The sequence below is a fragment of the Phalacrocorax carbo genome, chromosome 2, assembly GCF_963921805.1.
Source record: "Phalacrocorax carbo chromosome 2, bPhaCar2.1, whole genome shotgun sequence".
Taxonomy (NCBI): domain Eukaryota; kingdom Metazoa; phylum Chordata; class Aves; order Suliformes; family Phalacrocoracidae; genus Phalacrocorax; species Phalacrocorax carbo.
Window position 1 is genome coordinate 46371415 of NC_087514.1, and position 26042 is coordinate 46397456.

General features: G+C 41.1%; 1 protein-coding gene across 1 annotated transcript in view; it reads right to left on the bottom strand.

The window, feature by feature from the left end:
* Positions 1 to 26042, bottom strand: part of LOC135311925 (chloride channel protein C-like) — an 82521-nt gene that overhangs the window by 15966 nt on the left and 40513 nt on the right. Inside the window, exons 12-13 of the mRNA XM_064442742.1 lie at positions 22351 to 22517; positions 3603 to 3782 (exon numbers count right to left, since the gene is read on the bottom strand). Coding sequence (XP_064298812.1) covers positions 3603 to 3782; positions 22351 to 22517 — 347 coding nt within the window. The remainder of the gene's footprint in view (positions 1 to 3602; positions 3783 to 22350; positions 22518 to 26042) is intronic.

Sequence of the window (26042 nt, forward strand, 5' to 3'; positions counted from 1 at the left end):
CTGCAGTTGCTGAGGGAATACAGGGGAGGCATTTCAGCTGCAGTGCAAAAGAACAGCTTGTTTTATTCTGATGTGCAAGTATCATCATTACTGGGGGAGAAATGAAGAGGGGAGGCCAGTCCCTCTGTGTTGCTCACAGTAAGTTGATCATCCCCATCAATGCCATGCATGAAGTTCATCAGCCACACGTTCCTCAAACTGAATTCTGCGAGGGTTTCCCAGGCATGCACAGAGCTCTGCCTATGGCAAAGTGTCAAAAGTATTACTCTAAGGAGATCTTTGTTTTGGAAACTTGCTTCTCAGCTACAGCTTGCTTCTTTAACAATTTTAAAGCCAAGAGGTTTTCTTTAGTAGTTGGTTTTGGTTTTAGTCTCTACTGCTTACTCAACTGGGGAAGATAACAGCTTCAGATTTAGGTCACCCATGTAAAAACATCTTTGGTGATCTGACCTTGATCCCCAGTGGGTAAGCATCCAGATCACAAAGAGTAGGAGAAAAATCTGCCCCCACTAAGCAGATCTGGAAGATTTTGGGGGTTTTGTTTGGTGTTTGGTTTTTGGTTTTAATAAAATTGGAATATCTGGGTATTTGCTACAGGCCAGCACTGAGGTGGATTTGTAGGCCCATGCAAGTTCCAGCCAACATTGCCTGGACACAGTCCTTGCTTTTAAGAACTGACATTGACCTTTTCTCTTCAAAGGGTCAGAATCATTCATATGCATTATAAAACATTACAACACTTTGTCCTTGTACAGCAACTCTCGTCACTACAGTTTCCAAGTGCGCTCAGGTACTGAATAACTTTTACATTTCGTCCAAATTTAGTCTTTCATCCATGCTTATTTCACAAGAAGAAACAGTACAGAAAAACACATAAATAAGAAGCAGTATTAAAAAATTATGAGCTGCTGCCTTCATGCAAGCTTAGCAGATTGTTTGCTTCTTTCCCTTCATTAGCTTGTTGCCCCCTTCTTTTTAACCTAATAATAACATTTTTGTACTAGAAGAAAAAACAAACCACATTTGAGAATCAATAATAATGCCCAAGGCAACTCTCAAGAAAAACATCATGGCAATTATTTTTTGCATCTTCCCCAAGCCACCTTTTTTAAAATATGCCAGGCAAGCCACATTTCCTCCACTTTAACTTTATTGATGTACAAGATGGAAAAATAACTTAGCATTTTTCTGCCTGTGGCCATGTCACCTCCACATAGGATTGCATTAGATCTCATAGGGGAAGGGGTTGAACAGCACCCTTCTCCTTTAAGGAGTCCACAGCATTTCTCATCTTGGTCTTAACAGTTACGTGCTGCAAGAGCTGTAATTTTGTGAGTAATGGAAAACCCAAATCCTAGCTGCTTATGGTTATGAATATTCTAATTCCATGACACATCACATTTTTGGAGGCTTGTTTCAGAGGATGGCTGCAGAGAATTACCTTCCTGGTATTGGTGAGAACAGCAGAACAGCGAAGTCACCCATGGTCCCTGCTGGGAACAAGGCACCCAGAACTCATCAGGCAACTACTCAGGCTGCTGGGCATGCACTAGGGCCAGACGGGATGTCGTCAGAGCACCCCAGAACACAGCGCTTGCTCCCAGACAATGCCTCTGTATGGGTTTCACTGGAGTGAGCAACTGACTAGCCAAAAAAGCCATTTGCTGCTTCTTTGTCAACCATTTAAAACATTATCCTGGTTTTACTCAAAATAGTCTAACAACAGCTCATTTATGCTGAAAGTGACAGGGAAACAAACTTCTTCATTCATCCCTTTTAAAAGGATCTAACAGAATGTATCATAAAAGAGCTCTGGGATTAAGCAAACCATAAGCCTACTGGAATTGTCAGGTAGCATCAGCTTTTCTCTAAAGGCATCTTTTTCTGGGATGTGCTGGTGATCAGCCTTCCGTCCCTCCTTTTTGCTTGCTCCCATACCACTTTGCATTACAAAGCACAATGCTATTTGCATAAACTGAGCATACTCCTCAGCAGCCTGGGACGCTCACTGCAAAGTGATTTGGTGAATTAAGGAAATTATGAAACTAAAAACTGAATTTAAAAGGAACTCTGGCTGGATCAGTTGTTAGTGTGCTTTCTAGTTTTATTGCCATGGGCAGCCGAGAACTGAAAAGACACACTAGTTTATTCTATACAATATCTTTAGATTGGTGCACACTACAGACTATCACCCAGAAACTGAGGTTTTAGTGCCTTAGCACATTTCTTAATTAATAATATTTATGATAGCATCACCATGAGGGAACAAGTATACATATCATATACAAGTATAAATACTGCACTTATTGATGATGTTACTCCTGCAGGCACTGTGACCCAAACAATTTCCATTGTACAATTCTCATTCCAAGCAGATATTTATCTTCCTAAAAGGTTCAAACTGTTTCACTTGTCAATGAAGCAAGTTCACAATTTTTATTAAATATTCACTCCCTTCTCATCTTCATGCTCCAAAAGGGCAGCTGACCACATTGCTATGAGGTAAGTTCGTGTGATCCAGCTGCCAGCGGTTCATCCTTGAAAATTTGTTATAAAGCAGGCAAGCAGACAAGTCCTAACCAAATTTCCACTGATGATGCACAAATAACATTTTTCCCCATCCAGATCAACAGAAGAAAATACTTTCATCCCTGTTTGCTCACAGATAGCTCCCAGCTGCCATGCAGTTAAGGCATTAAAGCAGAAGTGCATAAAAAAAAAAACAGTTCTGTTCAAGAAAAGATGTAGAATGCTACGGTCATTTGGGACAAAAGACACCATGCAAATTATGAAAGATTATGATATTACAATACAAAACTGGGCATGTGTTTGTATTACAGTTATTGGAAGCATAATTAGTAGGGCTTTGCTGTGTGAACTCCTATGCAGTAGGAGTTGCGTATGCATCTTCTCCCTTCCTCTAGGATACTCAAGGTGGAAATTAAGTTGCTGCATCTGCCACTCATGACCCACCACTCAAATGACACTCTTAAGATACCTTCCTGAAAGGATGAATTCACTCCTGCAGTCATATGAAATACAGTACTATAAATACTTCATTTATCAGGAGACTTTATATGCCTTTTGAGAGTCCCCCATATGGCAAGGATTCCTTTAGCCTAATTCTTGTTTACTCTAGCATGTTACTTCCAGTGACTTTGTTGCTTATCTCGTCTATGATATGATTTATGTTAACTCATTTCCTGTAAAAGCACACACTAATAAAATGAAAAAATGGTGAAGAAAGAGCAGGCCAGCTCTGAATTGGCATGGGACGTTTCATGAGTAACTAGATTCAAATCCTTTTAAATTACTGTTTCAGTGAACCTTTAAGGCTCTGAAGGGCAATTTTCCCTTTTTCCACGTTCCTGTAAGATCAATTCATTGGTGCTGCTTCAATAAATCCCTGATGCAAGAGATAACCTTGTACTAGAAAGGACCTAGGTCCTTCCTTTAAAGGACACCTGCTGTTCATGCTAAAGAAAGTAAGAACAACTTTCATATCCATCCCAAATAATCTTCACAAACAGATGCTTAAAGAAAAAAAAAACCTGATGGACAGCCAGAAACATCACATAACATCAATTTGATAGCATTTTTACCTTTTAATAGTTCCCTGGAACACCTCTGCATGGTCTGGCTTGGGCCTGCAAACCACTGGGAATCCGCCATGGCTTGTACTTGCAAGAAGCTGAGCCAAGGAAGCAATGCTTTCCTTCAGGTGAAGGACTCTGACGCCAGGCTCCATGACGTCCCTGGCAGAGAACAATTCCAGGTTCAACCTGGAAGACACAAAGCAGACAGCCAAAGGATTATTTAGTAAACAGGAAATGAAGCATACTGTACCACGTTAGCATTTGACGAGTTTATAATGTGTTAGTAAATTACTTCAAGATGGAAATCATGCTGCTTTATTTGCAAATGTAAAAAAAAAATGTAATTACCCAATAAAACTGCTTATCAAGCATTGCCTTTCTTTGTGTGAGATACATGATAAATTCAACCATATGCATGACATGCTCATCCTAGACAGGATATCGTAAGACCCGTTTATCAATTTGCATGACTTTTCACATTAAAAAAATATTTTTAATCTGAGCTGAAATCCTCTGGAATTCTGGCTGATACCAAATAGTTTAAAGTTAAGCACTTTGGAGAAATTCAGGCTTACACTTATCATTGCAACAGGTTTTTTTGCAGCGGTAGCAGCTAGAAAGATAGCCTCTTCAAAGGTAGCTTACAAATCATATATGGATTTTTCCAGTATTTTCTAACACTTTTCAGGTTCTAGGCACAGTTTCAGGAAATATGAACATACAAAACTGAAAAATATGAGTACCCACTATTTCTGACAGTAGGGTGAAATGAAAAATAAAGATGCTTTCTGGAAAATTCAGGAGCAATTTCTATGGAATTACAGTAGGCCGGATTCTTACAACTGACGTCAATGAACTGCTCTAGTTTTAGGTTTGTTTTATATTTTCCAGTTTCAGAAAAATACATTAATTATTCTGACTATCATCTAGACACACCATAAGCCAGAATCTCCTGCTCAGACACAGGCTGACACAAACCACAGACAGAGACAACTGGAACATAAATTTGCCCACATCCTGTTTTACCAATGTACCTTTCATCCCTGTGGTAAAAGCAACTCTTTCCATATGCTGTTAATTATTGTCCTCCCTCCTGAGAGACACAACATTATTTTTTCAAGCCAGTTACTCTGATGGTTTGTGATGTGACCACCTGCCTACGAGTAGCTGAACTGAGAAGACAATGCACTTCATACATGGCACCTACACAGCTGTGAAACAAGATTATTCTTCTTCTAAACTGGGAAGGATTTAAATGAATCCTGAAAAAGAACAGTCTCATATACATCGAATCACATCATACCCATCCCCAGTTCTATGAAACAGACTGCAGGCAATGAAAATTTGGAACACCATCTTGTATAGATCCACATTTGAAGGGACAGAACAGCAACTTATGGAAAAATGAACCTCTCTGAACCGCATTTTGCCTCTGAGTTAAAATGAGCAGTAGTTCACCTTGCAAATCAAAGTGGCTGAGTGCAGAATTCAGTGTCAACTAATGAAAACAAAGCTTAAAAATCCCGAAGAGATGGATTTTTTCATTCTTAATCTCACTTGGTGCTACCAGTTGATGCAGAACAAGTAATGGAACTCAGTGGGAACCACAGATGCTGCCAAGGGTGAGTTGCTGTCAGAACTGTGCCACTGTGTCTGTCTGTTGTGTAAAACACTTCCCCAGAGGAGTTTTATTTTTCCTAAATGAGTAGATTCCTGTTCATCCTGTGCCTCTTTTCTATCTCCATAGGCCAGATAAAAATCTGTATTTGCCTGCCTTAGGCTTTGTCTACAAATACTATACGCTGTATTACTCTTAAAAGTACTGTACCTAGCACAGTATACACAATGGGAAAACATGATTAATGGTAATAGCTACTTCCCGAATGACAAGAAATATGTGCAAACCCCAAGTGATTTTTAAACAAGAGCAATATGAATACCATTATATTTCAGCAGTTTCTAGAGGGTATTTCTTAGCAGTACACAGCTTTTCCATCTTCACAACTTTACAGTTTTGCTCTATTGCATGGAAAGCAAATGTTCCACATTATTGCAGAAGACCATGAAACATCCTTAGGTTTTGTCAAATCAGTCATTTGTATAGAAGTGAGGGATAGCTCTTTATATGGTTCTGTGATCTTGGCTCTGTCTGGGTTTTTATAAAGTGTCTGTATTGTCTACATCAACTATACACCTTGCATTATCATCAGTCAGCTTTTTCAGATGTAAGAACACACTAAGGGCTGGCGCTGATTCACTGCTTGTTGTCAGTGACATTTCTTTCAAGGAGTCTTCTCTCTGTTGCTGTAAAGTATAACCTTACTTTGGGGGTGGGGGAGACAAGCAGGCAAAAGTTTTTTTATGAAAGACTGTTACAAGGCCAAGGCATCTTTAAATAGAATTGGCTAAAGAAAGCCTTTACCAATATATATTGCTTCTCAGAAAAACACTAAGCCAAACTGGAGTTGTATCTATAGGATCATAAGAATCAAGGATCATTCAAGTAGAAGGGACCTCAGCAGTTCTGTAGTCCAAACTCCTGCTGAAGGTAGACTCAGCCATGAGCTCAAACCATTTGCTTGGATCTTTCTCCAGTCAGGTCTTAAAAACCTCCAAGGATGGAGGCTGTGCAACCACCCTAGACAGCCTGTGCCACTACCCCACCATCCTCATGGTGAAAAGGTATTTCCTCATATCCAGTATGAACATCTCTTGTTTCAACTTGTGCCTGTTGTTTCTTGTCCACCATGTGGACAAGACCACGGTGAAGACCATGGCTCCATCTTCTCAATGATCTCCAATAGTTTTGAGTGGAGGGGAGGCACACTGTTAGGTGCCTCCAAAGCCTCCTCACCTCCAGGCTGAACAAGCCCCAGCCCTTCAGCCTCACAGCATAAGTGGTCCAGCCCCGACCATCCCGGTTTGACATCATCTGCATTTCTGTTGAAAGTACACTCCATTGTCTCCTCCATGGCATTTATTAAAATGTTAAACAGCCTAGGTCCAGGGATAGACCCTGCACTGCTCTACTTGTTAGGCCTCCAGGCAGTGTATGATCCAGTAACCACCACCCTCTAAGGCCAACCACCCAACCAGTTATTCTACCATCCAGTTGTTCAGCCTTTAAACTGTAACATCTTATCTTAGATAAAAGGATATGATGAAAGACAGTGCCAAAAGCCTTGCTAAAGTCAGGGTAAATTACATCCACTGCTCTCCCCTCCTCCACAAACCCACACATTTCCTCATAGAAGGCAATCAGGTCAGTGAAGCATGGTTTACCTTTGGTCCTGACAACATCCTTCTCCTTCATGTGCCCAGAAATCTATTCCAAGAGGACTCACTTCATGATCTTCCCAGTGACTGAAGTGAGGCTGACTGACCTATAGTTTTCTAGGTGAACTTTTGGTCTTTTTTGGACACAGGCACAATTCTGCCATCATTGGGGATATCCCCCAATCTCCACAACCTTTCAAAGATGAAATATAGCAGCCTTGCAAAGACATTGGCCAGCTCTCTCAGCATCCTTAGATGCCACCTATCTGGTCTTGTAGACTTCTATGGCTCAAGTTTTCACAAGTAATCCCTCACTCAGTCCTTAGCTACTGCTGGCAGTTCTCCTTTAAGTTTTACACTAAATTCAGAGACCTAGGAGTCCTTGTTTGTAGACAGTGAAGAAAACAAGGCACTGTGTCTTACCTATGGCTGTTGTCACTAAATCATGTGTCCTCCTCCATCTGCTTCCAGGGCACTAAACCTATTCTGCAGTTGCAGAGCTGAAAGTGGAGAAGGAACCATTTTCTTGCTGCCAGTAGTCACAGGTCTCCAGCCGTCCCCATCATGGCAGTCTCCATTTGCCCCCCACAACTTAACCATGGTCTCCTGGTGCCCCTCCTTCTGTGGAGCTGGGTGTTCAGGCTGTTGTTAAATGGGTGCTTAACATGCCTTTACCAGGATCAGCCTTCCCAGTAGCAGCCCAGATCAAAGAAGGCAAAGAAAACTCACAGAAGAGCCAGAAGGAGGGTACAAACAGTGAACAGGAGCCTAAAAACCATCCCAGGCACCTACATTTGCACTAGCCCACCAATGGCCATGCCAGCCAACCAGGCCATGCTCACAGCCCTCCAGGTAGCAGTGCTGCCTAGGGGCCAGTTAGAGCACAAAAGTATGCCACGCCTAGGCATCAGCCCCTGCGGGAAGGGTCCCCACTGTTGGTGGGTCCCTTCTCCTGCACAACTACAAGCCTGCCCAAATGCCTCCCAAAGATGCTTTGCTTAGCTGATGAGTGCCACTGCTGCTGCACGCTTGTGTTTATGTAACAAAGTCCTCCGTTTCAGAATACAATTTCAAGCAAGGTCACGTCATTTACCATTTGGAAAATGCCTTTTTGTATGGAATAACAAGAGGTACTTACATTTGGATTTTGTCAAGTAGATCTTTCTTACATGATTAGATTTACCTCAAGGAGAGACACAGAGCTGTAGCCACACTACTAAAACAGATCTCACATAAATTTTTCTTTTATAGGACATGTGAGAACATTTTCTCCAAAATGTAATTCACTATAGTAGCGTAATGTGTTAAAGTATTAAGGCTATTTCACCAAAGTTATGATATCTAAGTTTCAGGTTCATCTCAAGAACATGTCCATGAGACTGGATATAACGTGGAACAAAGACAATCTGCCTTATGACCTAAATAAGACAGTCATTTGGTAAGAATCCAATATCCCTGAATGGTAAACTGTCTTGAAATGATTCACAGAAATTTAGTTTGGGCCCTGTTGCTATTAAATCCAATGGAAGTTTTCCCACTGAAATAAATTGTTAAGGATCTAACCATAACAGATCTAATCATAACATGGAGGTTTCCTTAGACAACATGCAGTACAAGAGAACTTTTCTTCAAATAGGACTTACTCTATATTTTATGCAAGTATCAAACGAATCAAAGGACTTAAAGGGGGGTGGAAGAAAAGCATAATCCTAACTCAAACACACTCCAAGGACCAAGGTGCATGAGAACACAGGCAGTCCTGCTTGCTTGGATTTATTCACAGATTTGCCCTTATAGTCTTTTTTAGCTGTTGCTCCCGTCCTCCTCTTTCTGCACTGAGAATGTTTATCCATTGACTCACCACAGGCCATCCTCCTCAGGACAGCCCTAGGTTTTGTTTGGGCTTCTTGTAAACCATTGTTTTATTGCTCTGACTGGCCAGCACATCTTGTATAAATACTTCTCAGGAGGTTGTTTTGGGGTTTGCTTAATGTTTGTGGCGATTTTTAGTCTGAGCACAGTCAGGGCTCCAAACTATTGAGAGGGCAGATTAGGTTAGGTTAGATTAGGTTAGATTAGGGGAACATCATCAGGTGGAGGTCATTAAAATTACTTACCTGTGTTATAAACATTGGCAAGTATTAGAGCTATTCAGTTCTAGTTTCTACTATTCATGCATCTTCTGAGACTAGGGCATTCTTTTTTCTTTTTTAAATACATTTCATTTGGCCACAAAAAACAAACAGATTTATTTAATAATTTTCACTCTAGTACAGAACCAGCCACACTGCTGTGAAGACCTGTAACTCCTACTACATTATAAATACAGTTTATCTATATTATCTTCCTTTTGCTCTGTCATCTTTAAAGAAACCCCATTGTGAATAAACTCATAGCATTGCAGGAAATTGCTTATATTTAAATACAAATTCTTTTTTTTTTCTTAAAAAGTTATTTTAAAAGATTTCTGCATACTTGTCACAGGCCCACCAATTTTCTTTTCAACAAGACATTTGGTAAAAGCAAATGATGAAAAAGCTATCAAAAAGTTACATGCCAATATTGATCTCACTATATAACAGAAAAGTATATATGTACTACAGCAATGTTAATCGTGTGCAGATGATGGAATTCAGTAGTTTTGCAAGTGAATTCTGTAAAAAAAATCGTTCTTTAAGTATGTTTACAGAATACCACTGAGATCAATAAAGGGAAACAAAAAGGTCTATAAAACCTCCTTATGCTGGAAAAGGACACCACTTAAATTAAATTAATTTTAAAATCTAATTGCTCCACTCAGTGCTAGCCCCTGAAATAGACACATTTAAAGTTAAATTAAACCCATAAAATCACCATGTGCATTGATGTAAGTGCATGCATGCTAGTGATGTGCTTTGTTTAATTAGATCTATTTAAAATCAGTTCTCAGTGGAACTTTGCATGGCATATAAGGCCTATGACTCCTTGCTGTCTCTAGTTTAGCTGAACACTAGACTGAGTGAGAAATTCTCCTGGTTAAATCAGGAGCCAAAAGTTTGGCAGAGTTCAGTCTCCATTCAGTATATCTACAAATATTTACATTGACTGTAAGATGACAAGCTTCCCAGGATCCCCTGGTCCTGGCTCCCTCAATAGCCTTAAATGCGGGGACATTTAGCTATTCACTCCAAAGGCCTTTTGATAGTACAGCACTTACTGTGAAATGTGTTGTTTGGGTTAGCTGCATGTCTCTGTCACTTATTTCCCAGGGAGGATTTGAAAGTTATATATGTTTAGCAACTACTGTATGCTAAAGACAAATGGATTTCCACAAGGTCTCATAATCTGCTGGGAAACTGTCTCTCCCTAATGCTTGAAAAATTGCAGAACAAAAAAGAAACAAAGGAAACAGATAAGAAAGCCTTTGTGTTTTGGAAAAGAGATGAATTGGCCGGGGGGGGGGGAGTGTGGGGGGAGTAGAATGTTGAGTGTTTGGGGGTTTTCTGCCAAGAGTTTGTTTTTCTGTTCCTTTATCCCTTATGAAGTTTTTCCCACCAGCACTGTCAGTATAAAATACTACCAAGTTAGAAAAATAGCAGCTCCTACCCACTTTGCATAGATGTTGCTGTTTATACAAGGGCATTTAGCTTTAAAAAAAATTAATTAGGTTGTGCATGAGACCTTGGGATAAGCAAGTAAAGGATCATGTGAGTGGATCACATGCTGGAGTTACTCAAACAGCAGCTTAAAAACTACAGCCTTGGTGCACCACCTGCAAAACCGTAGGTAAAAACATAAAGGTCGTAGTCCTTGACTTAGTTTTCACAGTGCAAGTCCAAAAACAAATTTACAAATCGTAACCAGCAGTCTACTTTAGCCATGTCAGTATTAAGGGGAGTACAGGCATCTAAATATTCAGAGCTATTGACAGTGCCCGCTCACTACTTCCATCCAAACCTGAAGGCATCTCAACTCACTTGGTGTTTCTATTCAGAACTGTGCATTTCCCCACGTGATTAGTATTGTGTGTGGAAATGTCTCAGTCCAAACAAGCAGCTGTCTGGCATGCACCTGCTCTCAGCCCTTACATGTATATCGACAGCACTCAAGCCCAACACCAGGCTCTGCACCATGGCTATTGAAGAGTGGCATCCAACAGACATGGCCTGCAGAAGACCACATTTGGTGGAAACGTCAGAGATCCTAAATGGGTTCTCACCTCAACCATGGGGCATCCAAACCCTCATCTGGGATCTCCAAGACACGGGATGCTGCAGCAGCCAGGCTCTCAGGGGACCAGGAGCAAACACCCTCCCGCCAAGGCTGCTCAGCTGAATGGTCAGGAACAGAGGACACCTGCAAGCAATGCCTAGCTGGCTTTAGAGAGAACACATATGAATGTGTATAAATGGAAGAAAGATCCAAAGATGTATTAGCTATCTTGATGTCTAATGGGTTAACGCTGGTGTATGTACCAATTATTATTACTGTATTCAGAATGGGGATGATTCAGCTATCCTTATGCTTTCCAAATTATTATCTGAGCCTGTAGGAATCTTTTTTTTAAAAAAAAAAAAAAGTTACCCTTGTGTTAAATCTTTCTGCCCTGGCATTATGACCAACCAGAGCAAAGACAGACATTTCTCAAAATGACACTGGTACAAGCTATTTAAATTCAAAGAAACATTTCAAACAAACTTCCATAGGAATAAAGTGAGAGAAGCAAGTAAATTGAACACTAAAATAAATGCCTCATGGTCTTGCTTATAACCAAAGAAACAGAGAAATATATGTTCTCTGGATAGATCATCGCAGAGCAATTTCCAAGGGAAATTCACAAAATAGTAAGCTGGCTCTTGCAGTTTGAATGCAATGACATGATGAGTTTCTTGCAAACATATGCCAAAAAAACTAATCCAAACTGGAAAGAAGAGAGGAAAGCTCCGATGAGACAGTTATTATAAAAGCTTCATTCAGGGCCTCCACCCTCATGTACTGTACCAGCCACCTTAGCTTTTCCACTCTGCCTGGTCCAAGAAAGCACCGACTAGTATATTAAAAATGCGGGCTTTAAAATGTTTGGGAATGGACAGTGACAGCAATATATGTTTTAATAATCAGACACAGATCATCAGATGACCCTTTAGTCAAAATGAGGTACAGAGATTTAGGTCTAACAGACTACAACATGAGTAAACTAAAGTAATACACATGGGAAAAAATACGAAAAATATTTCAAATTGCTCAGTCCTTCCAAGAATCAGGCTCTTTCTAGTGGAAAAGTATAGTAAGGTTATTAAAACATGACGTTGGGTATCTGGAAATACAGATTATACCCTGTTCCCAATTCAGTAAAGAGAAGTTTTTGACACTTATAACCAGGATTTCAAGCAACAGCACTTCACCTGTACAATCAACTTCCTTGGAAAATGCATTTAAGCCCTCAAACTTCACCATTCCCATTTCTAAAATTAATCTAGCCCACTTCTTACACCGCAAGCACATTGGGACCATAATGAATTTTTCATAAAAATACTGTAAGCTACAACTTCCTACATACATTAATCGTTTAAAATAAAATTTATTTAACTAACCCCCTTGCTCTCTAAGTACCATCATGTACCTTATCACTCTCTACAACTACCTGAAAGGAGGTTGTAGTGAGTGTTGGTCTCTTCTCCCAAGTTACAAGCAATGAGAGGAAACGGCTTTAAGCTGCATCAGGGGAGGTTTAGATTGGAAATTAGGGAAAATTTCTTCACTGAAAGAGCGGTCAGGTATTGGAAGAGGCTGCCCAGAGAGGTGGTGGAGTCACCAGCCCTGGAGGTATTTAAAAGACGTGTAGATGTGGCATTTCAGGGCATGTTTTAGGGGAGATGGTAGTGTTGGGTTCACGGTTGGACTTTGATGATCCTGGAGGTCATTTCCAACATCAATGATTCTATGATTCTATGTGCAGTACTTGTTTTTACCTTGGTTATGACTTATGCAAGGACCACTACTACCAGTGGAGAACACACACACTTCTCAGTTAAAAATAAGATCATGAATGCTGGTATTACTTGTCTGTTCTTCCAGAAAATAAGTGTATTTATAATGAAACATAGTCAATATATGCACCTGAAATTCTGGGAATGGATTTCATGTGTCTGACTTGCTTTGTCTCTCTCCTTCCTTATCCCCAACACCACAACTCAACTTCCTCAGGCTTCTTCCATCTGCTGTCACTTTCATCTCCCACTCACCTACTGTCACAACTCCATGTGTTGAATGGCAGCAGCTAATAAAACTACGCTCGTGGCTTTATGGCTTTTCATAAAACTACTCCATTCTGTGTCTCTTTTTTTTTTTTGCCTTACTTCTGCTGCGGCTTTGCGTACACTCTGTGTACTGAAGAACAAGCCTCCGTAGTGATTGTGTGAAATAACATGTAATGGCTTCACAAAACTGATATTATTTCTAAAAAGGGTATTTCATTTCTCAAACATGCTGAAATTCATTAAAGTATCTTTTGCCATCTGTTCCCTCCTTGTAAATAAATAACTCTTTCCATCACGGCAACCAGTATGACAAGCAACTAATATTTATGAGGATGTAGCAACACTCACAGGAACAGAAAAAGTGACATATATGTGAACAACAAAGAGAATCCATTTCAGCTTAAGGTGAACTTGGAAGTAGTCCCCAGCACCAGAACAAAGATGGTATCCTTACACGTAACTCAGGAACACTAAGGTATAACTCTTATATAAATGGATGTCTGTATTCCCGTATCCAGCAAAGACCCCCAGGGGATTTCAGCCCACATCAAGTCAGATCCACTCTTTCTTGAATGAGCCCAAACAGTTGTTCAATGACATCTTCATGAGATTGGCCGCTCTGCCGGCACAGCTGGCTTTCCAGTGAGGTTGGCTGGCTTTAAGTGGAAACTGTCAGTATTTGCCAAATGGTGGCCAGACAGACCAGACTTAACCAATTAGTGGAATACCCCATGCGATGGCTGGATGCGATTTCTCTCTGTGTGTATGTGCACACTCCACCTGCATGCTACCACATCTGAAGGCTGAAGGTGGTACCCGTACAGGCAGCCCTGTCCTCCCAGGTGAGGCAAAAGGGAGTCAGTCTGCTCCTCACTGGGCCAGCAGAAGCTGTTTTAAGTTTTCACACAGCTGAAAGTCACTGTGTGCATGTTTTACATAAGGGCTTGTAGGAGCCGGAGAGGCTCTCTCACTGCCCATCAGTGAGCTGTGAAACACAGGTGATCAGTTCCAGATGCTGCTTCAGTGCCTTTCCTTCTGCAGAAAGTGTGCAGAAGTCACTTTTGGTTTCATGGGACTCCCCAGAAATGGAAAACACACCAAAAGTCGGCGTGGATTTGTTATCCCTCCCTCAACATCAGGCAGGCTGCAGCAGCAACGAACAGGTCTGTGGAAAGACTTCTCCATGAGCTGAAGGGATCTGTGTTACACTCGCTATGAACCTTACAGCAAGAACCAGAACCTCATATTAAGTTCCTATCCACTGTCACAGCATGCCCAATACTTGAAGCAGGTTTGCCAACCCCATGACAGTCCCATTCATACTCTAACAGGGACCTTGCTTTGGACAGAAAAGAGAAGTGCATTGTGACAGAAACCAGAGGAACAGGATAGCTGCTTCAAAACGTACTATATTTGATCTGCCTGTTCATGCCTCCAAATTTTCTCCCTAAGGTTTTGACCAACTGCAACAAAGCAGTCCTTCAAACTTCTTATAAGTTTGTTTCTTTTAAAAATCTTTCTTCAGGAAAGACATTTGTCTCACCACTTCTGAATTATAATAAAAGCAGATCATGTAGCTGCATCTATCTGATAATTTACAGTACAACATTCACTTGTAAATTCAAAATGTTTTCTTCTTAGCACACTGTGATTACAATCAGTATACAGTCTTTGTAGAACTTGCCATTTACATTTTGCATATTCGGGGGCAGGGGGGAATCCAGCTTTAATTGTTAATGAAAAAAATGGGGCGATAAAGAAGCTGAGCCTGCAGTTTTCAGACATATCAGAAAGTATAATTTCTTAGAGCCTGAAAACATTCCAGTATAAAACATTTTGGGCTCATGGAAAGGTAATTGTGCAAATATACAGGCCCTGTGTAAACATTTAAGTATTTACAAGGTCCTCCAAGGATTTCAGTCAGACAGATTGTTGGCTCATCTTCAATATCCTTGTCATTATATTTTTCCGTATTCATGCTTCTATTGTATATACTTGGTTATGAGGACTGTGGTAACTACCAATACACTTCCAAGTGCAGTAGGCCAGCAGTGAGCTATTACTCAGCCTCCAGCCCTTTCTATCAAAGGAGGGTCCTGCTGGCCGGGTCTTCATGAGCCCTCCTCTCAGCCAGCAGCATGCTTGCTCCTCACCCACTGCTCTGTGTAAGCCTGCAGCTCCTAACCGTGAGGGCACAGTGCCAGCTCCAGCTCTCATCCTGGACATTTTGGGAAAGGGAATGGCGAAGGGTGGGAAAGGTTTATTTTAGGTTGGAGGAAGGGTTATATCTGCTGGTATTTATTGTAGCCTGGGAAGAGTAATTTGTCTTATTTGTTCAGACTCCACTCTAAAAATAACCAGTAATGCAAACAGAATCTTGGGCATCTTTATATGGTTTTACCAATCTAAATAAATAAAGTCATTTTGTTTTGTGTAGTACCTTTAGGAAGTAGCTTCATTAAATAGTCAAAATTAGAGCAGGTCGAAAATCATCTTCTAGAGTTCACAAGAAATTTTGCCTTTATGTAAGGCCCTTCATTTAAGAACCTGACAATACTTGGCAAAGACAACAAATGCTGAAAGCCACACAAGGTATATAGGCACTATTTTCCCTTCTGTAACTGAGAAGACTGAAAAATAAATTGGTTTGGCCAAAGCAACACAAGGAAATGGGACAGACCCAAAAACAGAATAGTGACTCCTCCACAGTCTCCTGCATCCCTCCATATAGACTTCCTCTTCCTGTCTCATCTCAATATTCATATTAATATGATTACATTGTTTGCATGTGACTATTTTCCCTAGAGACATTATTCAAATTTGGGCACTGAAATTACTTTATGCTAAAATTTGAAATTTTAGGTGAAATTTAATGGTTAAAAATTCTGAGGAAACAGTGTCCCCGGTCACTGAAAATTAAGGCTGAAAATGCCCATCAGATGATTTCTGTATATCACTCAGTGTCACTGAGTCTTGTTTTTCCTCAAAATCCTACAAAGAGAGAAAATCAGATCCCCTGAAAACTACAAAGCTAAATAGCCTTTTTTATCACCACCTGTCATAGAGCAAAAAATTTATCAATAACATAAGCATTGGTTGGGGTTAATATACAGCAGTAGCTCTGCCCAGCTGGAAGGTCACCTTCCATACATATTCACATTACGACAACCTTCTTCACACAGATTCGTGTGCACCGAATTGTCACCTTTTTTCTTTTTTTCTTTTTTTTCTTTTTTTTTTTTTTTTAAGAGCAGTTCTGGATAATTTGGAGCCAAGCAGTCTGAAGGCTCAAGCACAGTGAAGCAAGCTAGTATCAGCCTTTTGACAGGTTAAAAGTGTTGGAAAGAGAGACAGGCTGGGCTTTCCCACAGAGATCTGTGGGAGCTGGTGCACAGGCAGGAGGGAGCAATAAGTCCTTTCGCCCATCCTACATGGGCTCCACCAACCCCACAAGGCAAGGCCATGCTGCTGTTCTTCCACACACATAAAGAGACATCTGGCTCTACCATAGTATTTTTGTCAGGAGGTCAATATGGCTGTTTATGGGTCACACAGTGACTTCTCCAGTAATGGGATCACACTAAACTCAAAACCCAGTACAGGAGAATAGGCAAAAAAAGGGACTAAAACCAGGTCTTTGCCATGTTTGCTTAAGCCTGACATAGACGCGACTTAAACGTAATTCTAAATAAATCTCACTCACATCTCAACACCTTCCCTCCATCTTTTCCGTAGCAGCCAGGGTTCTCCCCAGACAAAGCGTGGCCTTGTTACAGCAGCTCCCTTTTTCCTTTGTGAAGCCAGAACAGGTTCCAGCTTCCACCGCAAACACTCTACAAAGATGGGCTGGATGCCCTCTGATGTGAAAACATTGCCAAGTCCACCCCCTAACGATGCCTCTGAGGATGAAAGCACCAAGGAGCCATGAAACACACCGTCTTCTCAAAGAGGCGAGATGAGATTCACCACGTGTATCTTGGTGAGTTATCTTTGAATGAACACTTGTGTCAACAAGATGGGTAAGCAATCTTTTAGTGTAGTAGTTACTAGTCAAAGCCCAAACCAAAAGCACCTCCTTGCCCCCACAAAGTCCAGTGATTTTCAAAATCCAAAACCTCATCTAAAAAGTTCGCTAATTACCCCAAATTTTATAGCAGGCCAAACCAGGACCTTGGATCCCAAATAACCCTCAAACTTGGGTTGGCTCAAATTCTGGATCCAATATCTGTGGTGTGGGCTAAGGCAAAACTAGAAGGGAGAAAGAAAAAAAATCAGCCTTGCTCCATGGATCTTTAATATAGGGCCACCTCTGATACACTTTAAAAAATATAATGAGACCACTATAATATATATTCCAGCCAAAATTCTTGGCTCCCAAAAACAGCTTTATATGGTATGCAATACAGAAACACCCAGGAGACGCTATAAGAACTTTGACAAGGCTAATATTAAGCTAGAACAAAACAGAACTACTGGCACCAGCTCCACTCAGCTCTTAAGTAAACTTGTCCCATTAAAAAGTAGCCTCTAAGATATTTTCTCTCTGAAGTGTATAGTAGCTTATAAAAAGCAGGAAGGGTTGCCAAGTCATAGATGCATTCAAGTACTCCTTACCCTCATTAAAGAACATTCCCTGGCAGCCAGCAGCTTTGAGTGTTCCAGTGAACCAGATTTTATAAGGGGGGGTGTTTACAGTGGTGTGTGATGGAGCTGGAAATCACGGTGCACTGTAGCAGCCCTGTACTAGATACAGCTGTGTTTGGAGCCTTGTCACCCAGGGCACAGAATACAACAGGTGATCAATGAGTTTCAAAAAAAGAAATAATGAGTATTAAGAAATAATATCTCACGCCTCTCTGCTCCATAGGAAGAAAAGCGTCCAGAGATGCGAGTGCCTAAATTAGGCACAGATTAGGTAGTGAAATACCACTAAGGATCTAAGTCTCACTTCCACCAGTTTTATATATTATAACAGTATTTACAGAGATGTGTTCATAGTGAGTGTGTACATAATTTAGCTTCTTAACCTACCCACTCATTTACGCAGCATTTAGGAGTTAAATTCTTTTGTGGATCTGGACCTTAACACTACCCCCTGCTTTGTTCATGTAAAGGCTATCTTCTCTTCTCAGTTCAGTGTCCAACACATCTTCTGCCTGAGCATATTATACAGCCCTGTAAGAGGAATCAACAAATGACTGAATACAGAAGGTCTTTCCATCCTTAACATTGATGAAGAACTGGGAAAGAGAAGACCCGCATTTTCTCTCTAACAGTATGAGTGCTGAGGACCTCAAATACAATTTATCACCTGTTTATAAACACATGCTAGTTACCAGTTCCTACCCAGCTGACCCCTGTCCCTGTTACGATTTGGCAAATCCAGAAATGCTCAGTTTATACATTCTTTGATCTTACAGAATAATTAATATTGAAGAAAGAGGATGTAAAACCTGTCACACACACAACTGTCACCTATGCTTTCCCAGAGCGGCAATAATGTGGTTGCAAACCCTCAGCCAAACTGGCATGGCCAGAGAAAGAGGATAGCCTGTGCAAAATGACATTGGGTATAGGCATTTGAATGTAAAAATACTCCCGAAGTGTAGCAAATAAGCGGAACTTAAAAACAGCAGAGCCTCACATACTCTGGGTGGTCACTCTGAGATAAAAGAAATACTAGAGAAGCAGATAGGCAGGCTCCCACAGCATCTTGTAGCTGCAGGACCAGTCACAGAGAAAACAAACGAGAAATCTTGGTCCACAGGGAAAACACATGGAAAGAAAAGTCATGGCCAGGCCCCTTTCTGTAGAATTTTGACTCAAGTTTCAAGGATGCTCAGAAGTGATGAGGAAACAGAGATAAGGAAACATGTACAGAGACTGATTTTAACTGTCTTGTCATAATTTGTATATTTCTCATGCTAGGTAAAGTAGTAATATCTTGGGTTTGGAATTCTTACAAAGGCTGCATGTTAGGCTTCATAATTTGTTTCAGTTATGACGTATTTTTTACTTTAAGAGGCAGATTATAAATCTAGAGTTCCCTTGAGTCAGGGTTTGGGTTGCCTAAGCTATAAGACAGATCTAAGGATCAGTGCAAATCTTGAAGGGCTAAAGTGGCTGAATGGTGAAGCTTCATTTGTTTCAGGGGATGACAAGGTAACAGAGCATCCAAGAAGCGTGCTGGAGAGACCAAATGGGCCAGTGCCATAGAATCATAGAACCACAGAATGGTTTGGGTTGGAAGGAACTTTTGACAATCACCTAGTTCCAACCCGCCCGTCATGGGCAGGGACATCCTTCACTAGACCAGCTTCCTCAAAGCCCCATCCAACCTGACCTTGAACACTTCCAGGGATGGGGTATTCACAAATTCTTGGGGCAATCCATTCCAGTGTCCACTACCCTCATCATAAATGTCTTCCTTATGTCCAACCTAACCTATCCTCTTTTAGCTTAACACTGTTGCCTCTTGTCTTCTCACTACAGATCCTGGTAAAAAGCCTCTCTCCATCTTTCCTGTAAGCCCCCTTTAAGAACTGAAAAGCTGAAATGAGGACTCCCCAGAGCCTTCTCTTCTACAGACTGAACAACCCCAACTCTCTCAGCCTGTCCTCATAGGACAGGTGCTCCAGCCCTCTGATCTTTTTCACGGCCCTCCTCTGGACCTGCTCCAACAGGTCCATGTCTTCCTTGTACTGAGGACCCCAGAGCTGGTTGCAGTACTCTCACAAGAGCAGAGAAAAGGGAGAGAATCACCTTTCTCGACCTGCTAGCCATACTTCTTTTCATGCAGCCCAGGATACAATCGGCTTTCTGGGCTGCAATTACAAATTGCCAGCACATATATAATTTTTCATCTACCAGTATCCCCATGTCCACAGGGCTGTTCTCAATCCATTCATTACCCTGGTGATTGCCCCGATGCAGGTGCAGGACCTTGTTGAACTTCATAATGTTCACAATGGCCCAGTCCTCAAGCCTGTCAAGGTCCCTCTAGATGGCATCCTTTCCCTCAAGTGTATCAACCACACTACTCAGCTTTGTGTCATCCGCAAACTTGCTATGGGTACAATCCCACTGTCTGTGTCATTAATAAAGATATTGAACGGTGCCAGTGCCAATATGGACTCTTGAGAGACACCACTTGTTACTGATCTCCATTTGGACCATTTGATGGTCCAGTGAGACCACTCCATTGAGTCACTGACTGCAACTCTTTGGATGAGGCCACCCAAATAATTCCTCATCCATCAAACCCTTCTCTCTCCTATTTATCTAAAAGGATGTTATACAGGACTGTATCAAAGCCCTTACAGAAGTCCAAGTAGATGATGTCCATAGCTCTTCCCTTGTCCACTGATGCGCTCTATTGTAAAAGGCATGTAGATTATCACTAATCTATAGATCAGTCAGGCATGATGTGCCCTTTGTGAAGCCATATTGGCTGTCTCAGATCACCTCCCTGTCTTCCAAATGCCTCGAGATAGCTTCCAGCAGGATCTGTTCCATGATCTACTGGGCACAAAGGTGAGGTTGGTATTTTCCAGGGTCCTCCCTTTTAAAAATGGGTGTGATGTTTCCCTTTTTCTAGTCACTGAGAACTTCACCTGACTACCAAGGCTTTTCAGGTATGATGGAGAGCAGCTTAGAAACTACATCTGCCAGTTTAGAGGTGTATCAGCCTATTCAGACTATGTCTAAGAGGATTTAGACTAAAACTTGGCAGCCTGTGAAGTGTCTATCTATAAAATCTTTACCAAGTTGTGCTTTAGAGTATCAGTATATTCTGTGACCAAGTCACCCAGAAACTTCCTTTAATGTTCCTGGAGAGGAAAGAGAAAGGAGTGGGAGGGAAATGAAATTTTATATATATATATTTGTCCGTCAAATGAATAGGACCTCACTCTGAACCAGGAAAGCAGCTATAATTCTTTCCAAGGACGTGTCATCTAACTGGAATACCATGGGAAATTTTATTACTCCTTCCCCTCTGTTTTATCTGCCATGGTACATATAGAAGTCATCCATAATGTCACAGATTGTTTTTATTTCCTCCTACCGCATTGCTGGCTCTTTTTCCTCTCATGTCAAACACAGATTATACCCAGCATTCAATGTGCCTGCTAAAAACTTTCAGATATGGCTACATTTGGAAGAAAGTTATAAAGTGTGGACAGAATGAGTCGCCAATATTTTATTCTTCTAAAGGGTCGTTTGAAACTAAGAGATTGTCCAGTAGACCTCAATACTGGGAGAAATGACAGCTAAAGCATCCTGCAAATAGCTTTGGTTGTGGATATATACTACCCAGCTATGCTTTAAGGAAAACAGAAAGTCTTTCTATGGTAAATAAACAAATTCATTTTTTCCTTCTATTTCTTCACCACATTACCTATTTCCATCCATTTCATTCCCAGAGAATATCTTAAAGAATCAGCATTTCTGCTAATTATTTTATAGAAGACAATAATACAGAGTTCTCACTATGCACAGATAAATGTAGACCCAGCACCTACATTTAGGAGAGCAAATGGTTCTTATTACTGGTTATAAATGCCCATGAACAGACTGAAGTTTTGGATGCTGGTTCACACACTGGAAGATACACAGGACAGGTTGGATGAACATACGTTAAAAAATAAAAACCATATTTTTTTTCTAAGCTATTAATTTAGTCTACAGTCAGTGGAGGCACTTCCAGAAGACAATTCATGCTACCTGCCTTAAGTTGCTATCCTTGGATGGCAGGAATCGCTGCCTGAAAATGTACATCTTATGGTACCAATCACACAGGAAGCCCAGAGCAGTCATCCAGAAGTCGGGTAAGGCAAACTCCACCATAACGCCCTCTACATACCCTGTCATTGTTCCTCTGCTCTGTGGCATCTGCTCACAAGAAACAGAGTCACAATTGTCTGTGAAAACCTCTACTAGATTCTCCAGTGGACCAACTGGACCACTAATAAAGAGCATCAAACTGGGCATTATGGAACACTTACTACTCTCAGGACTCTAGCAATAGTGGTAATTCAGATCCCACCACAAACCTGAAGAGAAAGGGAGTCTCTTTTGTTCTGTTTGTACAGCACATCACACTGTGGGGACCTTGTTCAGGATCAGGGTCTCCTTTTACTCCTTTGTCCCTCCAAGCTCCAGGTATCAGAGAATCCACACAGTCTCTGTGCAGAACATGACACAGAAAGCTTACAGATCAGCAACGTAAGAGACCTCACCGTTTTCTCCTGTGATGAGCAAAAGGTTCCACATCCAAGTAAGGAATGCATTTCAGCTTCAGGAGGGAACTGTACAGCGATGCATTGAACAAGTCGCCAACCATCTTGGCCACCATGACAGCCAGCATTATCAGTAGCAAGGACTGGACATCATTTGTGATCTCTACCTAAGGAGAAAACAGAACAAAGGACTTCCCATTTTTTTCATACACCTGGAAACGATGGCAATGGTTGCACAGGACTTCCTACTTTTTTCAGGAGAGAACAGGAAGCAGTTCTGTCTGCTAAAAATGGAAAGGCTCTCCCCCTCCTTTCCCAGGGATGGGTGATCAATCAACACTTCCACCAGAAAGTCTTGGCTGATGTAGTGACAGCTCCCCCTCCCGTTCCTATCAGTTGAAGCACTCCACTTACATTAAAACTCACGTCTCATTCCCATATTTCAGGTGACTTGTGATAATTTTGAAGTAAGAGAGGACGGTAAGTACAGATGGAGTAGCCAGATTGCTTAAAATAGCTTGGCATTGTGACAAATATTAAAAAATGAAAACAAATCCAAATATTTTTTTTATTTCTTGCTGAGCTCAGGCAATATAAAATTGTTTTCCCATACTGCTGCTTCCTGACAGAAAAAGTGCCTTGTACAAACACTGTCTTGAAGGATGCCAGAAAGGGAAACTAGCAGCTTTTGACAGAAGTCCAGCTCAGGAGATCAAGCAGCAGGAACATCACACAGTTACCATGCTGAACAACGCTTGGCAGTACAAGGCATGGGTCAGGCATCCCTGCCCCCATGATCACAATTCTATGAATGTGGCACTGCAGCACTGGTTATAGAGAAACATAAGCACGAATTATGGTATCTCACCTGAAACACATTTCCTAAGTGATGCTTGAACTTTCTCCCTGTTTAGTGAGAGTATGGTCAATACCCTCAATAGTGAGGGCAAAGCAGGTAGAGTGTCTCAATACTTTATCCCCCTTCAGCTATTTGTTTTTGCCTCCACAGCTGGACACAGCCACCATAACAGTACTGTTAGCTCACTGCAGTGCAAAGGTAGACTGAGTTCACTTGACCTACTACTGCAAATGTCTAATAGCTGTTGTGGCAGTGACTTAAAGCACACCAATACAACTGCCTTTGAATAAAGGATTCAGAGTGAATCCTCATACACAAAGTAGAGAGTAATGTGAATGCACTTAATACTGCTTATGCCCAACTCACAATAGTCAAGTATTTTTCATGGTGAAAATGACCACACAGAAATATTCTCATTATGCTACCTTAATAACCCTTTTTAGTAAAAACTGCTCTCCTTTCACTTCCCACTATTTCCCCTACTATTGCATCCTATTAAAAAGGCGTATTCACTAGCAATCATCCTGGGATTAAATATGCAAACTTTCCTAATAACACTAAGAGGCTTTTGCCCAGAAACTTCTCTCCAGTCCAGACAGACCGTATTGCAGCACATTGCCATTTAATAGACCTCATTAGCCAGAGATTGTTTAGTACTCCAAGAATCTACATTCAAAGAATGCCAATAAACACATTTCTGCCTGATAAGCTGTAGCAAATTGATCCAGACTTATACTTTCACCCTCTTTCTGTCGCTGTTCTGGGTTTGGAAAGATAACATCCAGGATGATTTACAGTATATCCCAACAAGGGACTCATATGGCATGGTCAGCCATGTACGACAGGGTCATGCAACTGTCCTTTCTGCTTGGACATAGCCAGGGATTTCTAATAACACCACAGCATTCTTTGAATATCTCTTTAAACCTAGTATTCAACTGTTTTATTTAAAAATACCAGGAACATGTCAGTTGAAAGGAAAACAGCAACTGTGGGATTTTAAGAATTGCTTCATCATATCTGCCACAACTCATTCACACAGATGGAGACTCCTTTATTGTGGATTCCTTTTAAGGTTTTTTTTAAAAAAAGTATCTTTCTATGGGGAACTTTTCTGGAACAAAACCAGCATTAACAATTAATATAAAAACACTCTAAAAAGCTATAAAAGCACTCTAAAACTCCAAATTTAAACACTCTTGAAACTCAACCTCTAAAAAACACTCACGTAACTGCTTTCACCTATACATAACATCTCCAGAACAGCAAGAACCAGAGCTTGATTTTCCAGACTCCCCTCCTTGTTTTTCATCCCATTTTATCCCTTGCTCCTACCCTCCCATTCTCTAGCAGGAACAGTCAAGCTGGCCTGGCCCAGGCCCTCATCCTTTATTGTCGCAAACATTCAGCAGCATTTTACATCTGCTATTGAGTAACTGAGGCTTGTGCCGATTTTCTCCAGCTCTGCAGCCCTCCTGAGTGCTGAGATCTGAGGGGTGGCTCCTCTCCACAGCAGCGCATTGAACGCTCGGAGCAAGTGCCTCTGGGTTCAGTGTCGGACTTCACTTCCTCCAAGAGTTAACGCCTGCTGAGCAGAAACGCTGTTTGCCTTTGGCAGGCTAGTATGGCTGAGGTCATTAAAGAAAGACATGTTAAAAGCATTTTGAGCAATACCTTTTCTATGTAAGTAAATTTAAACTTTGGCCAAAATAGAGCTGATAGAGTTGTCCTGAACTCTCACTACAGATGGAAACTGGAGAGGTAATTTTTTTGATAGGAAATTTTCTTGGAAATAGGAAATACTAGAGCAAAAACATAAAGCAGATCTGCAGATGACTTGGAAATCAATTATATATTTGAAGCATGAGTATGAAAAACAGATTAAATCATTCATAAAATTTCAAGAAAACGTGCATGAAAATTTAACCCATTATGTGACCCTAAAATAAGGTGAAGCTGTACACTAATTATAGATCAAGTTACTTATGAAGCCCAGCCTAAAGCAAAAGTTTTATTAACAAATTGACTTGATTTCAAGTACTCAGAGAGCTAGAGAAAACCTTATTTCCTTTTTACTGGGGGTTCTCATGTCATGGGAGAACATTTATTAGCTATAAACGTATATCAAATAGAAGAATAAATTCCAGAGATCAAATAAGAAATGCTGGAGAAGGGAATCACAACAAAAAGATTCACACAAAAAAGATGCAGTCACTCATAGAAGAAAATGTATGCCAGTCTCAGCACTGCAGAAAAAAAGAAGAATTCATTGAAGCCTCCCCAAAACCTGTAGCCAAAACCTAAGTCCATTAATGACAAGGATGATGGCAATGCAGCAGCAAAGTTCTCCTTAGGGTGTCTTGATAAAAATCAAGGAAGCACAAGTTAATCCAAGAACCGTGACAGATTCAAGTCATCTTCTGTGAGCGTATGGACACACACAAACCTACACATGCACATATATGTGCCCTTCATAAAGCTTAGTATTCCCTGTTTAGAGAAGGGCCCTCTGCTCCCTGCTGAGAGAGACAAAGTGCAGAGCCTCAGGACTCAGCTGCATGAGAGAGTGAGCCCGCGGTGAGTTTGGGTGTGAATTTACTGCGTATTAGCTACTCTGCACTAACTACCCGCTTGGGTACCCTTGGTGCTTGGGAAGTGAAAAACAACATACTTCACCTTCAAAAAGGACCCCGCCTAACTCACGCAAAAGCACTCTTAAAGCTACCCTGCACAAAAGCACTCTTAGTAGGTACTAGAAGCATCCACCCAGGGAGTTAGTGCCAAGTAACTAGCAGGCTGTAAATTCATGCTGGAGCTCCCTGCATACTAATTC